This window comes from Tachysurus vachellii, chromosome 5, assembly GCF_030014155.1.
Source record: "Tachysurus vachellii isolate PV-2020 chromosome 5, HZAU_Pvac_v1, whole genome shotgun sequence".
Lineage (NCBI taxonomy): Eukaryota > Metazoa > Chordata > Actinopteri > Siluriformes > Bagridae > Tachysurus > Tachysurus vachellii.
Genome location: NC_083464.1, coordinates 23,487,700 through 23,503,610, shown reverse-complemented (window position 1 = coordinate 23,503,610; position 15,911 = coordinate 23,487,700). Strand labels below are relative to the sequence as shown.

At 37.1% G+C, this 15,911-nt stretch overlaps 1 protein-coding gene across 2 annotated transcripts; it reads left to right on the top strand.

Annotated features, from left to right (window-relative positions):
• Positions 1 to 253: 253 nt before the first annotated feature.
• LOC132846094 (C-type lectin domain family 4 member M-like) lies at positions 254 to 15,516 on the top strand. 2 transcript variants are annotated; one of them, XM_060870613.1, is made up of 7 exons: positions 11,159 to 11,320; positions 11,431 to 11,529; positions 13,700 to 13,816; positions 14,082 to 14,171; positions 14,344 to 14,495; positions 14,602 to 14,702; positions 14,833 to 15,516. In XM_060870613.1, the coding sequence occupies exons 1-7, from the start codon at positions 11,242 to 11,244 to the stop codon at positions 14,966 to 14,968; spliced, it is 774 nt and encodes a 257-aa protein (XP_060726596.1). In that variant the 5' UTR covers positions 11,159 to 11,241; the 3' UTR covers positions 14,969 to 15,516. The 2 variants fall into 2 exon arrangements, with proteins under 2 accessions (XP_060726597.1, XP_060726596.1); XM_060870614.1 differs by lacking the exons at positions 11,159 to 11,320; positions 11,431 to 11,529; positions 13,700 to 13,816; positions 14,082 to 14,171; positions 14,344 to 14,495 and adding exons at positions 254 to 2,322; positions 2,408 to 2,506; positions 3,215 to 3,295; positions 3,476 to 3,627.
• Positions 15,517 to 15,911: the final 395 nt, after the last annotated feature.

The window sequence follows — 15,911 nt, the reverse complement described above, 5'->3', positions numbered from 1 at the left end:
AGTGGGTTGCTGAAAATGTACAGAGCCAAAGTGACACAAGTAGGGGTAGTCAACTGGAAGAACTTCTTAAATTGGATGTCCAGGGGTCTCATTTATAAAACTGTGAATAGGATCCCTACTAAAAGTTTACGTACGCCCAAAAGCCAAAAATGAAACCGTAAAATAAAACCGTGCGTATGCACTCCTCTAAGCAATGTTCCCTTTATAAATCACAGATCACACGCAGATGTGCGTACGTGAACCAGCCTCAAATCCCGCCCTGTACATGCCCATTTTTAACCATAAATAGTCAATGCAAATCACTGCGCGGGCACGAGAGTGGACCTCGTTATAATGAGTTTCCTCTGTGCTCTGCGGGTTTAAAAATGGGTTAAGGAGCCAGCATCTCAGGGGGTAGCCACTGTCGCCTGCAGGTTATTATTATATTAAAAGCAACGTTGTTATAATTATATTAAAAACAAAATTGTTACAGTTTCTACTTTTTAATATTGTTAAACTCACCAAGAAGCCAGGAATCACGTACTGCGCCTGCATTTAGTCTGTTCCCTGCACTGTTATGTGTCAAGATAAAGGAATCATGTGTTGAACCAGGCCAGCGTGCCACAATGTTTGTGAGGGTCATGTTGGAGTCACATATGATTGCACATTAATAGAATGCACATGCTTTCTATTAACATAAGCAAATTCATTTTCAGATGGTGCCCTTATAGCAACATGAGCGCAGTCAATTGCGCAGATTACATTTGGGAAGCCAGACATTGTTGCAAATTGCATTTTAATTTCGGCCTGTTCTCGCACAGTGTAGGGGAACCTGACGTATCGACTACCCATATTAAGTATACCATTCAAAACGACAGATATTATGGCACTCAGGGACGGCTGTGATATACCAGACCTATAGGGTGAGATGATAGATTACAATAGAATTATTTCATATACAAAAAGGTCTTAGACACAAAGTTGAGGATAGTTTTTTATATAAATAATTTACCTGTCTGCCAATTCCCGCTGGAAACAGCCGGTTGCCAAGAACCCCAGAGTGTTGAGGACTTGTATTTGGACTGGGATGGCATGGTTCCGGCGTGTTGCCCTCTCTAATACTGGACCCAATTCAACACAGAGATCTAAGAGCACAGCTCTAGGGAATCTAAATCGGCTTATTAGCCAGTCATCATAATGGGCCAGTCATCATCATGGTCCCTGAAAACTCGTTCTCTCCTTATTCGGCCATTGGCGTATTCCTTCAACAGTGCCAGCAGTGCCATCATGAAGCATTACATACCCGGGTCACCGGAGGATTTATATGTTTCTAGCAATTAGACTGACAAAATCACAGAATTAATTTGTGGGCGAAAATTTAAGACGTGAACACATTAGTGTTATAGTGAACACATGCTTCTTCATGACGGTTTTGTAATGAACACCGTAATAATGAACACAGGATTTGTTAATGTGTTTTCGGATTTGTTAATGTGTTTTGGGATTTGTTAATTTGTTTTGGGATTTGTTAATTTGTTTTCGGATTTGTAATGTGTTTTGCACTTCTCGGCCACCATAATTTCTACTTACGCTAGAATTGTTTGACTAGATTGTTTGAAGGAGATTTTGTTTGTAATTTTCTTTTCTTTTACCTTACATATATTACACACATCTATTTGTATTACACTACTTTTAATAAAAACAATGCCTCCCATTGTGAGGATCCTGAAAAGACAAAAAGGTCTAAGTATGACTCCTTCATCTAAAGATTCAATCAATAGAATAGGTAGAAGATCTTGGAGCAGAACCTTTGTTAGAACACTGAGGGACTTCGAAGGATACCTGCGTTCAAGGTAAGAGCAACTCTAATTGTTGATCTTGTGGTTTCAATACTAACCCGTGCAAACTAGGACACATCTTTTAGTGGGATTGTGGAAGGGTTTCCTACGCAATCCGAAAACATGTCACGTATGTTTTCAAAAGGTCATGTATGTCAGTATTACTTATATTACTTGACTATGAGTGTTGTGTAGTGCGCCATCCTAACAAAAAGTGTAACTCCATCTTGTTATTTGTGGACTATCCAGAAAACAGTGCCCAACACAGGTCGTGTGGTTACCATGGAGACAAACACAGAGCCTGCTATTGGCACGTTCACGAGCTGCGCATGAATAACATATTAAAGGGATAGTGAACAACAAGCTTCACTATACACAGATACAGTACATGCAAACTGACCAGACTGAGCGCCATCAAATCCCACCATGTACATTCAATTTTGTAATTTCGGGCCTTACGTGGATGTGAAAGTGCCTGCGGATTCCAAGGATGAACTGACCACAGGTGAAGGATGAAAACTAAATATACACGAACACATGCTGGCTTGAGGAGTTTCTACACGTCATTTTGTGTTATCTATTATGTGTAGATATTTACAGGAGAGTTCGTCTGTACAAGAGGATTTCCGCTGTTTTCATCGTTTTCTCTTTGTTCTTGGTGGTTGTGGTTCTTTCTCTGGCTGTGGAGTGTAAGTAAAACATTAGCAGTTAGCATGTTATTGACAACAAACTAGTGCTGCTGTAAACATCAACATCTCATCTAGAGCTCCAGCCTTCACTGATATAAAAAAAATAACATTTGCTAGCCTTCTGTAGTCACTTTATTCACAAATAAACAAAGAAAATTAACAAAGTCAGAAAATGATGTTGCTACGTGTATTATTACAAAATAATGTATTGTCAAGTAAAAATAAACCATTTTCTACAGTGCTATTTTTGATGTTTATTTTTGAGTTCTTGCGACTAGATAGCATGTAAATGCAACAGTTGAGAAGGAACCCGCATGATCAAAAGCCTTTTACTATAGGTTCATTCCATTTTAAGCTAAAAACTAAATAACATGAAGAGAATGAGCTCAGTTTATTCATTTATTTTTTCTGTAATTTGTAGTCCAACAGCTGATTTTCACAGGCCTGTCAAATATAATTTCACTGTGAATGTATCAGGAACTTATGAATTGTGGTGTGGTGTAACCATACATAAATATATCATAAATAATGTAAATATCTCTACAATAACATAATTAGTTATGTGTTAGTATTATCTACAATATACTTGTTTTGTGCACACAAAGATGCTGAAGAAACTGCTGTTAATATATATGTATAAAAAATTGTTTTCTGTATAAAATAGAATTTTCATATTATTTCTGTGTTCCCTTGATGTCCAAACCTCAGTAAATGTGAAGTGTCCAGAGAGTGCTGAACCTAATTGTGAACTATGTCAGACCATGTGTCCTCCACTAAAGGGCATCCGAGGTAAAAGCCTATAACATCAAATCTGCTCAAAAATACTGATTTAGAATTCTAAATGCTCTTTATATATATTTATTATTTTATAATGATATTCTATTGTCCCGTTTTATCATTTGTGTGAATTCATTATCTTTATTTTTGTCATTTATGAGCTGTGTATTAAAAACTGCTGTTTCTCTACAGAGTGTCAGCGCTCTGAGTGCGAGGAAGATTGGGAGATGTTTGAGAACTCTTGTTACTTCTTTTCTGATGAGCGTCTAAAGTGGCAGGAGAGCAGGGAGGCATGTCAGAAACTTGGTGGAGACCTGGTTGTTATTGACAATGAACGTGTGCAGGTGAAGCAGTCAATCGCTCAGTCACTCAAACTGAAACAGACATCACTATAAAAGACAGAATATAGGTGTATATCTTACTTGTGTCTGTCTTTATTACTGTAGAGGTTTCTAACCGAGGACAGGGGCATGTTGTACTGGATTGGGTTCCATTATTCAGAAGATCAGAAATGGATGTGGATTAACAATACTGCACCAACCCAGAGGTGAGTAATCAGTGTTGTGTTTCTTACCACGGTTTTGCTGTTTGTTGGAGAGCTTTGGTGGGTGGTGTGTTTCTTAACCCAGCAGTGATGCCAAAGTGTTTAATAAGAGCCCCAGCAAGGCTATTAGCCAGTACAACACAGCAATCAGTGCAGCTGCTGTGCTGAGAATGATCCACCACTTAAAATACCTGGTCATTGGTGGTACTAGAGTTGCCCTATAACATTGATGTAGAGAGTAATGGGATTCATAAAATATACATAGCAACAGTTAAGCAGCAGTGAGTATTACTAAATTTGTCCTTTTCATTAAACTACTTTCTGTCACAATGAATTCTGAGCTTGAAGGTTTAATGCAACAAGAAACGTTTTAAATACAAAAAGTAATTACAGCAAACAAAATAAAACACCTCTATAATCTCACTGACAAACATTTCATAAATCATGAACATGAAACTTTCCTTTGTTTTCAATTGCTGTAAAAGCAAATGATAAATTCTTTATATGAAGTATAGTAGCATAGAAAGGGGAAGCAAATTCTTCTGATATTTCTTCTCAAAAACATGATGAGACTGCTGCTCACTGGATTTTGTCAGTGCATGTTTTGGCGTAACAAAACATTGTTTTTTCATTATCAGTTTCTGGTCCAATGGCCAGCCAAAACCAGACGTTCAAGGCTCCTGTGCACTGCTAAATGGAGGGACATCAGACCTGAACAACTGGCTTTCAAACCCCTGTACAGTGATATCACAGTACATCTGCCAGAAGTGTTAAAATTGGAGAATGCCAACCATAACCATCACATATATCTGCTACAGTTGCCTTCAATGTCTTCATTTTACTGTTATACTTACCTTTTACAAATGCAATTAATAAATAACAACAAATTCAGAATCAGCGCATAAAACAATCCTGTTCTGTGATGCACAATCAAGTAGATATGCTATGTATTTTTCATGATTTTAGATATTATTCTCACTAAAACATTTAGAATATATTATATAACATAATATATACCTTAGTAACAGCTTTTAATGGTTGTGAGATGTCATTACGTATGTTTACAGTGGTTCAGTTAAACATTCCTAGTACATTTTGTCCTTACTATGTAATGCACCTTTTTTTATGCAGCCCACACAATAAATGCAAATTCAAATTCAAATTTATTTGTATAGCACGTTTAACAATGAACATTGTCTCAAAGCAGCTTTACAGAACATAAACATAAAACAAAAAGTTAATACAAAGATTAATAATAACATAAAGGTTCAAGATTAATATTGTACTTACATGTAAAGATGTTTGTATTCATCCCCAATGAATAAGCCTGAGGTGACTGAGGCGACTGTGGCAAAGAAAAACTCCCTTAGATGGTTAAGGAAGAAACCTTGAGAGGAGCCAGACTCCAAAGGGAACCCATCCTCATTTGGGTGACACTGGAGGGTGTGATTATATATGCAGTCCAACAAATGTTGTATTGATGATGAGGTTGCTGTCCTCAAAGACCACATGTAGTTGGCACTTCCTCTTAAAGATTAACTTAAAACTTAAGATACTATATATCTATCCCTATCCTCTTTAACTGGGTATCGTCAGCATAACAATGAAAACTAATCAAATGCCTTCTAATGATGTTTAGTAAAGGAAGCATGTATATTGAGAAAAGCAGAGGTCCTAGAACTGATCCTTGAGGGACCCCATAAGTAACTGGCAATAAACTGGATGATTCTCCATTTAGATCTACAAAATGGTATCCATCAGACAGGTCAGATCAAAACCAACTTAAACCCTGTCCCTAAATACCTGTGTAATTTTGTAAGCGATCTAGGAGGATGTTGTGATCTATAGTGTCGAACTAATAGTGAGTAGAGTGCTATAGAGTAGAACTAATAGTGACATGCAGTCTTGGTCCGAAGCTACGAACAAGTCATTTGTTAATTTAACAAGTGCAGATTCAGTGCTATGATGTGGCCTGAAGCCTGACTGAAGCTCTTCAAAGATATTGCTCTCCTGTAAGAAGGACCACAGTTGAACAGACACAACCTTTTCTAATATTTTAGACATGAATGAAAGGTTTGAAATGGGTCTGTAATTTGATAGTTCATTAGGATCCAAATTAGGTTTCCTAATGCGGGGCCTAATAACTGCCAACCTGAAGGATTTAAAAATGTGACCTAAAGATAACGAGGAGTTAATAATATTATTATTATATTATATATTAATATTATCTATAAAGAAGATGCTCACCAGCTGTATGTAACACTTCTTTCAGTAATTTAATTGGAACAGGATCTAACACACATGTAGTTGATTTAGCTGTAGTAATAAGTTTATCTAGTGCTTCCTGTCCTACTTGTAAAGCACTGTAATTGTGAGTGTAGAGCTTTAGATGAGACTGAGTTATGAGATGCTGTCAAGGGTTCAACATCAAATATTTTGTTCCTAATACTTTAAATTTTATCAGTAAAGAATATCAAAGTCCTCACTACTGAACTGTGATGGAATAGTGTTTTCAGATATCAGATTTTTTGTTAATCTAGTCACTGTGCTAAAAAGAAACCTGGGATTGTTTTGGTTATTTTCTATGAGTTTGCTCAAGTACTCAGCCCTAGCAGCTTTTAGAGCCTTTCTATAGCTTGACATACTGTCCTTGTATGCGGCTCTAAAAACTTTATTTACTTTTTCCACCACTTTTGCTCAAGGTTACAGGTTGCTCTATTGAGGGTGTGAATATGACTATTATACTATGGTGCAGATGTTTTGTCTCTTTTTGTATTTCGGTCTTTTGTCACGCTCTCCCACCACACATCGTATTTCTCACGCAGAAAAGCCCTGGAGCACCCTGGAGATGTTGTCCGGCCATCAGCATGGAACAGCTTAGGATGCTCCCAGAAAACATTCCAGTTGTCAATAAAGAGTAGATTCTGATCATGACACCATGACTGTAACCATTCATTTAAGGTAAAAAAGTCTACTGAACCTCTTGATTCCTCGCTGGTATGTGGGAAGCGGTACAGACACGATGGTCCTTGCTGTGGTTGATGTGCTGTGAACCGTCTATACCAGGGTCTTGAGGTCCCTCTTCGGGATCTCAGGCTGGTGTCGTTCGTTCCAGCATGAAGGACAACAGCTCCGGTGTTCTTGCTCAGGATCCCAGGTACCTGTGCAGCGACACCAAGAACATGAGCACCATGTAAATAGCAAGTGCGTACCTTACTTTTAGCAGTAGTAGCACAGACGTGGCAGATGATGGAGTCTCCGATGATCACCTCTTTGCATTCCATCTCATGAAGGGGGGCAAAGCGGTTCCAGGTTGAGATCTTGATGAGCGGTGGTGGTGGAGGGGGAGAGGTCCTCGACCGAGGCGAGGCTCGCATCCTCCGCTGCTGCTGCACCCTGATGCCGGAGTGAATGACACCTGGGCTGGAAGCTTCCTGGGTTCGCTGGGCCTGGACAGAGAAATATGCAGAGTATAGGAGGAGGGAGTACTAGTTTCAAGAATTTACCTGGGACAGGTGAACGACCGACAGGGAAGAGTCCAGTGCGGCTTTCCTCTCCCGCAGCTGGGCCTGCATCATCTGTAGATTGCGAATCTGCTTCTCCACAGCCTCCAGCTCCAGTTCCACCGAGTGCAACTCGAACATGTCCTCACCTGCACACTGTAAAAAATTTAGGTTAAGAAATGTGTGGTGGGAGAGCGTGACAAAAGACAGAAGTGAGTGACTGTCATGCTCAATGCGTGACACTTGAGAGCCCTGCTCTGCATCTGTGTGCTTTTTATGTCTAAAATACGGTGGCCGGGAAGTGCAAAACAAATTAACAAATTCGAAAACACATTAACATATCCCAAAACAAATGAACAAATCCGAAAACACTAACAAATCCCCAAACAAATGAACAAATCCGAAAATAAATTAACAAATCCCAAAACAAATGAACAAATCTGAAAACAAATGAACAAATCCCAAAACAAATGAACAAATCTGAAAACAAATTAACAAATCCCAAAACAAATTAACAAACCCAAAAACACATTAACAAATCCGAAAACACATTAACAAGTCAGACAACCCGGAAGTGGTTGGTATAGTTTGTGAATGGAAACTTACCATCATTGGACGAGACACCTTTCATTCACCTGTATATCTTTAATGACAGTTGTCTTGTCCAATGATCGGTAAGTTTCCATTCACAAACTATACCTACTGCTTCCGGGTTGTCTGAATCGGTGCATGAAACACATTAACAAATCAGAAAACACATTAACAAATCAGAAAACACATTAACAAATCAGAAAACACAACGACATTTCAGACAACCCGGAAGCGGTTGGTATAGTTTGTGATTGGACAAGACACCTGTCACTCAAGGTATACATGAAGTTCAACAGTCTGCCGCAGGGAAAAGTTGGAATGAATGAATGGATTACTGTGGATTAATTCTGTTATTTTCTTATATTTAAATTGAGAACTTTACACATTATACATAAGATTCCATACCTGTATATCTTGAGTGACAGGTGTCTTGTCCAATGATCGGTAAGTTTCCATTCAAAAACGATACACTACCATTTCTGGGTTGTCTGACTTGTCTTTGTGTTTTCGCATTTGTTAATGTGTTTTCGGATTTGTTAATGTGTTTTGGGATTTGTTAATTTGTTTTGGGATTTGTTAATGTGTTTTGGGATTTGTTAATTTGTTTTGGGATTTGTTAATTTGTTTTGGGATTTGTTAATGTGTTTTGAGATTTGTTAATTTGTTTTGGGATTTGTTAATGTGTTTTGAGATTTGTCAATTTGTTTTGGGATTTGTTAATTTGTTTTGGGATTTGTTAATGTGTTTTGGGATTTGTTAATTTGTTTTGGGATTTGTTAATGTGTTTTCGGATTTGTTAATGTGTTTTGGGATTTGTTAATGTGTTTTGGGATTTGTTAATTTGTTTTCGGATTTGTTAATTTGTTTTCGGATTTGTTAATGTGTTTTGCACTTCTTGGCCACCGTACTAAAACACTCTGAAAGTAAACAACACTGCAACATGATCTGAAATAAATATTTATTTAATTAAAATACAAGCTTAAATTTTCTATGAATGTGGCACAAACACACAAATGTTGTGTGATAAGGTTTAATACACATGCAGGTGGTTATATGTAGGGTGAAGGAGAGTTAAAAAAATGATAGATCCTTGCAAACATCTAGCTGTCTCGGATATCTATAAGTGAGCTCCAGGAAAAAAAAAAAACAAAACAAAAAAAAAAACAAACGAACAAAAAACAGGAACAGACACCAAACACTGAGGGAAAGTGATTTCATTAGTAAAGCTGAAATGAATGTTTATTTATATATATTAAATAATATTATGTATATTATTAATATTATATATTTATTAATATATGTTATTAATATTATATATTTTATTCATGTTGTGATATGACAAAAGCATTGCATGTTTTAGGGAAAGATTTGAGTTTGAGTTGTGTGTCTTATTCAGTTTGTTTATTCAGGCTCTTGATTCTAGTGACTAATATAGTGACACCCATCACGCTTCTGAAGCTCTGTCGGTATTGTTATAAGCCCAGAATGATTTATGCCTTAATTCTTTAATGTATATTATTACTATTACTTCATATATATTTACTATGTATACATTAGTAGAAACTTTTTTATCACTCTGCATGTTCTGTTCATTTAATAAAATATACAGGAGGTAGCAGCCATTGGAGCATCCTCTTCAATATTTGCTTGAAGTGCTGTGGTAGCCAATGGACGTCCTCAGAGGCTTTACCTGCAACAGATGTCACAGATCAGCCATGGCTCATTTGATTATAATGTCTTTTGGTATTGGCACTTTGCTAAACAGTACCATCAATTCTTGTTCAAACCATGTTCAAACCATCAAACCATGTTGTTGTAGGTTGATTTCCGAAGTGAGACCATTTCAGGGTGGCTTGTGACCCCAGGCTGACTTCGGCAGCGGCCTGACAAGATACAGTGGCTTGAAGGGGACACTGATGATGGGGAGCGGAATAAGTGGTGCAGAATCTGGATTTTTGGGGGAAGTTCATATAAGGGCATCACATTACATCACATTACTCCAGCTTCTATTTGTCTGAAGGAAGCGTGAGTGGACGCCCAGGGCGTGGCCAGTGACGCAGCACCTCGTTCCATTCTCAGGGTACCGGGTTACATACGTAACCCGGTGTGCTTCCCCTTCAAGGGAACTCAACGCTGTGTCACGGCTGATGCTATCAGAATGTCAAAAACCACACTACCACACACCGTTCAATGACTGTGCCAGAGGCTGTGAGAGAGCACGAGCGGACTGGGAACAGAACATCAATAGCACTATCCAGAGCAGAATCTGCTGCCCCAACTTGAACTGGGGGTGTGAATACAGACCTCCCTGATGACTGATATAGGAAACCACCGCAGTGCTGTCTGTGCGCACTAACACATGGCAGCCCCTGAGGTGCAAGAGAAAGTGTTTCATTTATCTTATTTTATGTAACTGAGAAAATTAAGGGCCTTGCTCAGAGCCTCAGTAGTGCTACCTCTGTAAACGTATGACCTTACAAGCAGTTGTCTGAGCAGATATCACTGAACTATACTGCTGGTATAGAACATTATTCTTCATCTGAGCAATCAGACCTGAAAATGTAACACTACTGGTATGTAAACATTTTACAGTTTAGAAAATGGGCTGGCTGGTATATCGCTATCACTAAACTACAAGGTCAGCGCTGACTTCCGGTAGATGTGGATGTTTAGTCTAGACTACGAATATTGTCTGAATGAGCTATATAATCAGAGACACCAGGTCTTCAATATGCATAACAAAAAAAAAAAAAGCAGAACATAGTGACTCTAACTGTAGCATGGTTGGTGTTGCCACATGGGCTGGTTTGAGTATTCACCTTTGAGCTCTCTCATGAACAAGGTGTTGAGTTTACTGTATATTTTTGTAATGAAAACTTTCCTGGAAGCCTCAAAAAGGAACTGAAAAAAATGTTACAATAACATTATCTCTGCAAAGAATTGTTAGTGGGTAATTAAAAAAGAGTGTGTAAACCAATTCAGTGGCACAAACACACACAGTAATGCACAGGGTTAAAAGAGGAGTAAAAATTACTTTATCAGGTCAGGGCAGAAAAATGGCGCTCGGACAACAGTGTATGCTATGAGTGTTGTGTAGTGCGCCATCCTAACAAAAAGTGTAACTCCATCTTGTTCTTTGTGGACTCTCCAGAAAGAGTGCCCAACACAGGTCGTGTGGTTACCATGGAGACAAACACAGAGCCTGCCATTGGCGCGTTCACGAGCTGCGCATGCATAACATATTAAAGGGATAGTGAACAACAAGCTTCACTCTACAGATACAAGCAAACTGACCAGACTGAGCTCCATCAAATCCCACCATGTACATTAAATTTTGCAATTTCGGGCCTTACGCGGATGTGAAAGTGCCTGTGGATTCGAAGGAGAAACTGACCACAGGTGAAGGATGAAAACTAAATATACACGAACACATTCTGGCTTGAGGAGTTTCTACACGTCGTTTTATGTTTTATTTACACGCGATTATTCTGTCTATCTATTATGTGTAGATGTTTACAAGAGAGTTCGTCTGTACAAGAGGATTTCCGCTGTTTTCATCGTTTTCTCTTTGTTCTTGCTGGCTGTGGTTCTTTCTCTGGCTGTGGAGTGTAAGTAAAACATTAGCAGTTAGCATGTTATTGACAACAAACTAATGCTGCTGTAAACATCAACATCTCATCTAGAGCTCCAGCCTTCACTCATATAGAGAAAATGTAACGTGTGCTTGCTTTAAGTGGTCACTTAGAAGGTGGAATGGAGGATATCGTTGTATAAATTTTGTTGTACACATTTATTTTATATTTTATTTTTTAACGCACAAGTACGAGGTCAGTGTATTTATCTAGTTAGGGAAGCTTGACCATCATTTTGGATAATGCAAAAAACAAAACAAAAAGCAACGACTCTGTACCATATCGTTTCATTAAAAGGAATGGAAAATATGCACCAAAACCTTTTAAAAAAATAAATAAAGTTAGATTTCATTTGGGTTTTTTTTTTTTTTACAAAATATTTGGATTGTTACAAAATAGTCAAAGTTAAAACTATTTTACAATACAGTATTTATATATATATATATATTTATTTATTTTCTGCAGCGCTATTTTAGGTGTTTATTTTTTAGTTCTTGCCACTAGATGGCGCGCAAATGCAACACGACATTGAATACCATGGAGAAAATTTCTTATAATTTACATTTGACGCCCTTATTTACGGAAGCGTATTGCATTCACTTGAGGGAAAAAAATCTACTCTGTTTTTCCGAATTAACGAGTTAATTATCTCAGAATTATGAGAGAATTTTTCATGAATAAAAAGTTTTTTGCTCTGTTTTGCTGAATTAACGACTTAATTATCTCAAAATTATGAGAATTTTTTTTTGAAAAACATTTTTTCACTCTGTTTTTATGAATTAATGAGTTAATTATCTCAGAATTATTAGATCATTTTTCATAAAAAAAATGAATTGTTCTGTTTTTCTGAATTAATGAGATCCCTCAAAATCCTGCCAGGAGCTCTATTTTAGGTGGATTGCATGGAAGTAAACATGTCCCGCCTTTCAAGTTTAATCTGGTTTTATTTTACTGTGGGTTTGAGACATTGGGAGATACTGCTGTCTTTAAGTAATATAAATGGTATTGTTATTAGTGCGTCAACTTTGCGCAGACACCTCAAGACTTTGCGCCTGTTCAGACGAAAAGAACATTCTGATCTGCTTGACGTTGCTGTGTTTCTCCAGGATCAGTTGAACCGATAGGGTATGCTTCACAGATATAAGATGAGCATCTGAAATGCATTCAGGCTGGCTATGTGGTGACACAAGAGACAATCAGGCAATTGTTGAAAATACTGGATCCCCATGGAGTGCAACTGAGGCGCCGGAGAATGTTCTTTTCGTCTGAACAGAAAACCGGATTAAACTTGAAAGGCGGGACATGTTTACTTCCATGCAATCCACCTAAAATAGAGCTCCTGGCAGGATTTTGAGGGATCTCATTAATTCAGAAAAACAGAACAATTAATTTTTTTTTTTTTTTATGAAGAATGATCTCATAATTCGGAGATAATTAACTCATTAATTCATAAAAACAGAGTGAAAAAAATTTATCTCATAATTTTGAGATAATTAAGTCGTTAATTCAGAAAAACAGCAAAAAACTTTTTATTCATGAAAAATTATCTCATAATTCTGAGATAATTAACTGGTTAATTCAGAAAAACAGAGTAGATTTTTTTCCTCAAGTGAATGCAATACGCTTCTGTACTTATTCAAAGGGACTTACATTATCTAATTTTTTTATGCAATTGAGCGTTGCAAAGGGCCTTGCTCAGGGGCCCAACAATGGCCGCTTGGTGGATGTGGGGTTCAAACTCACAACCTTCCGATTGGTTGCCCAATACTTTAACCACTAGGCTATCACACACCCAGTATAGTCAATATACTATCAGTGAAAGGTAAGTGAGAGGAAATCCATGCAAAGTAAAATTATATTTTATAACAACTGGTTTTTACTTTAGAGTTATTCCGAATTTAAGTTAAAAAAGAACATTAAGAGGTTGACTTCTTATACTGTGTTCTTTTATATTGACATCAAATGTCTTGATTAGTATACCACAATTAGTCTTTTGTTCGTATTCTCTGCAATATTTCTGGTTTTGGGTCCACATGGGCATTAGCAGCTTTTAATATGTACGTATAACTAATTAATTTTCTAAAAATGAATTTCTAAAGTTCAACATTAATATTGTTTTTATGTTCCCTTGATGCCCAAACATTAGTATATGAAGTTCAGTCCATCCAGAATTGTCCAGAGAGTGATGATGCTGAAGAATTGACCTGTAGCCGCCAACTATGTCAGACCATGTACCCTTCAACACCTGCTGACCAAAACCAGGGTAAAACCTTATAACATCAAAGTTGCTAAAAAAGTACAAATGTATCATTTATTACATAGACAGATGCTTTATATACATATTTATATATAAACAATTATTTTATGTCTAACATGCAACATTCATACTGTTATGTTCCCTTATAATATAATATAATATAATATAATAGCTGCATTAGGTATGTAAGTATAAATAATATGGTAGTAATTAAGTAAAAATATTTAAAATCATATTTTTTGTGCAATTGTTCACGTTGCCTAAACCTCAGTATCTGAAGTCCAGTCCAGCCAGATGTGTCAAGATGTCATTGCTGAAATGAGAGAAATGAAGAAAATGCACAGTTACACCTCAAAACAAGGTAAAACTTTATTATATACTAACATTCATCACCATAGATGCTCCTCATTTTTAGTTTTTTAAGCTACTTTATATTATAATGCTAAATTGTACTCTTTTATCTTTAGTGTGAAGTCATTATTTTATTTTTGTTATTTATGAGCTGTGTATTAAAACCTGCTGTTTTTCTGCAGGGTGCCAGTGCTCTGAATGCAGGCAGGGCTGGATAAAGTTTGAGAACTCTTGCTACTTCATTTCTAGGCAGCGTCTACAATGGCAGAAGAGCAGGGAGGTGTGTCAGAAACAGGGTGGAGACCTGGTTGTCATCAACAATGAACGCGTGCAGGTTAAGCAGTCAATCGCTCAGTCACTCCAACTGAAACATCACTATAAAAGACAGGTTAAAGGTGTATAAAATTACTGATGTATGAATTCTGTCTTTCTTACTGTAGAAGTTTCTAACTGAGAATTGGAGAATGCTGTACTGGATTGGTCTACGTTATTCAGAAAAGAAGCAATGGATGTGGATTAACAATACTGCACCAACCCAGAGGTGAGTCATCAGTGCTTTATTTCTCATTACTGGTTGTTTTAGCAACAGATGTGAAACAGCCATTAGTGTATTGTACACATGTATATGTATAATCACTCAGCTTAATCATTTTTTTTTTTTTGTGGGGCAGCTACTGGATACAAGGCCAGCCAAATCCCGACACTCAAGGCTCCTGTGCATTGCTAAGTGGAGGGACGTCAGATCTGAACAACTGGCTTTCAAACCACTGTGAGGTGTATTCACATTTTATCTGCCAAAGTGGCTAAAATTGGAGAATGTCAACCACCTTCACATTCATCTGCAACATTTAGCTTTAATGACATAATTTTACTCTTTTGTGTGTTATGTGAAATGCAGTTCATATATAGCAACAACTATAGAAATAGTACATGAAACAATCCTGTTCTGTGATGCACAATCAAGTAGATACAGTATGCTACGTACTTTGAATGACTGAGACAATAAGACTTGTTAAGTGCTTGCGCAAACTGACTCTCTGCTGATTTTTAGTACTTAAACATTTACTTGTAGGTTTTAGTAACTTTAATGTACTTTGCACTAATTTCTATGACATTATTCTCACTAAAACATGCAGAAGGTATTATAGACCTTAATATATAGCCAAGTACAGTATCAGCTTTTAAAATGCATTGTGAGATGTCATTAAGTATAAGTAGTGAACAAGTAGAGATGCCTTTACAGTAGATCAATTAAACATTCCTACTACATTTTGTCCTTTGTAATGCAGCCGAAACATTCGCCGTCATGTGATGACTGAAACAATAAAATAACAATATGATTACATTGAACAGAATCAGTATTCTCCTTCATACTTTATTTCCCAAGCAGCTTTCATTTCTTGAGCATCCAACTGCTCTCTGTACTTTATCTCTAAACTGGGAAGGCTGTGGTGAATAATCTGCCAGTAAATCACTTCTGCATCCTGTGTGCTTTTCATGTATTCAGGATCTTAGGCTTTTGTCGTTTCTCTCACTTCCCTCTTTCTTGCCTGAGCCTTTTTTGAGAACACATCAAGATTATTTGCATAATCCGGCCATTTCAGTCCTCCACTCAAATAAATACAGTGTTAAATGAGATATGTGTTATTTCTAAAATTACAATACATTATACTAATACATTGATGTTCTTAATATGTCCATGATAATAATTTTGTTGCAAATCGTTCATGTGTTCATTCAGAACAATACT

What these genes read in the sequence shown, in the direction of transcription:
- LOC132846094 (XM_060870613.1), top strand. Translation starts at nt 11,242, where the DNA reads ATGTACATTAAATTTTGCAATTTCGGGCCTTACGCGGATGTGAAAGTG. An exon ending in TCTTTCTCTGGCTGTGGAGT is followed by an intron (nt 11,530 to 13,699) that starts GTAAGTAAAACA and finishes CCCAAACATTAG; the next exon opens with TATATGAAGTTCAGTCCATC. An exon ending in TCAACAATGAACGCGTGCAG is followed by an intron (nt 14,496 to 14,601) that starts GTTAAGCAGTCA and finishes TTCTTACTGTAG; the next exon opens with AAGTTTCTAACTGAGAATTG.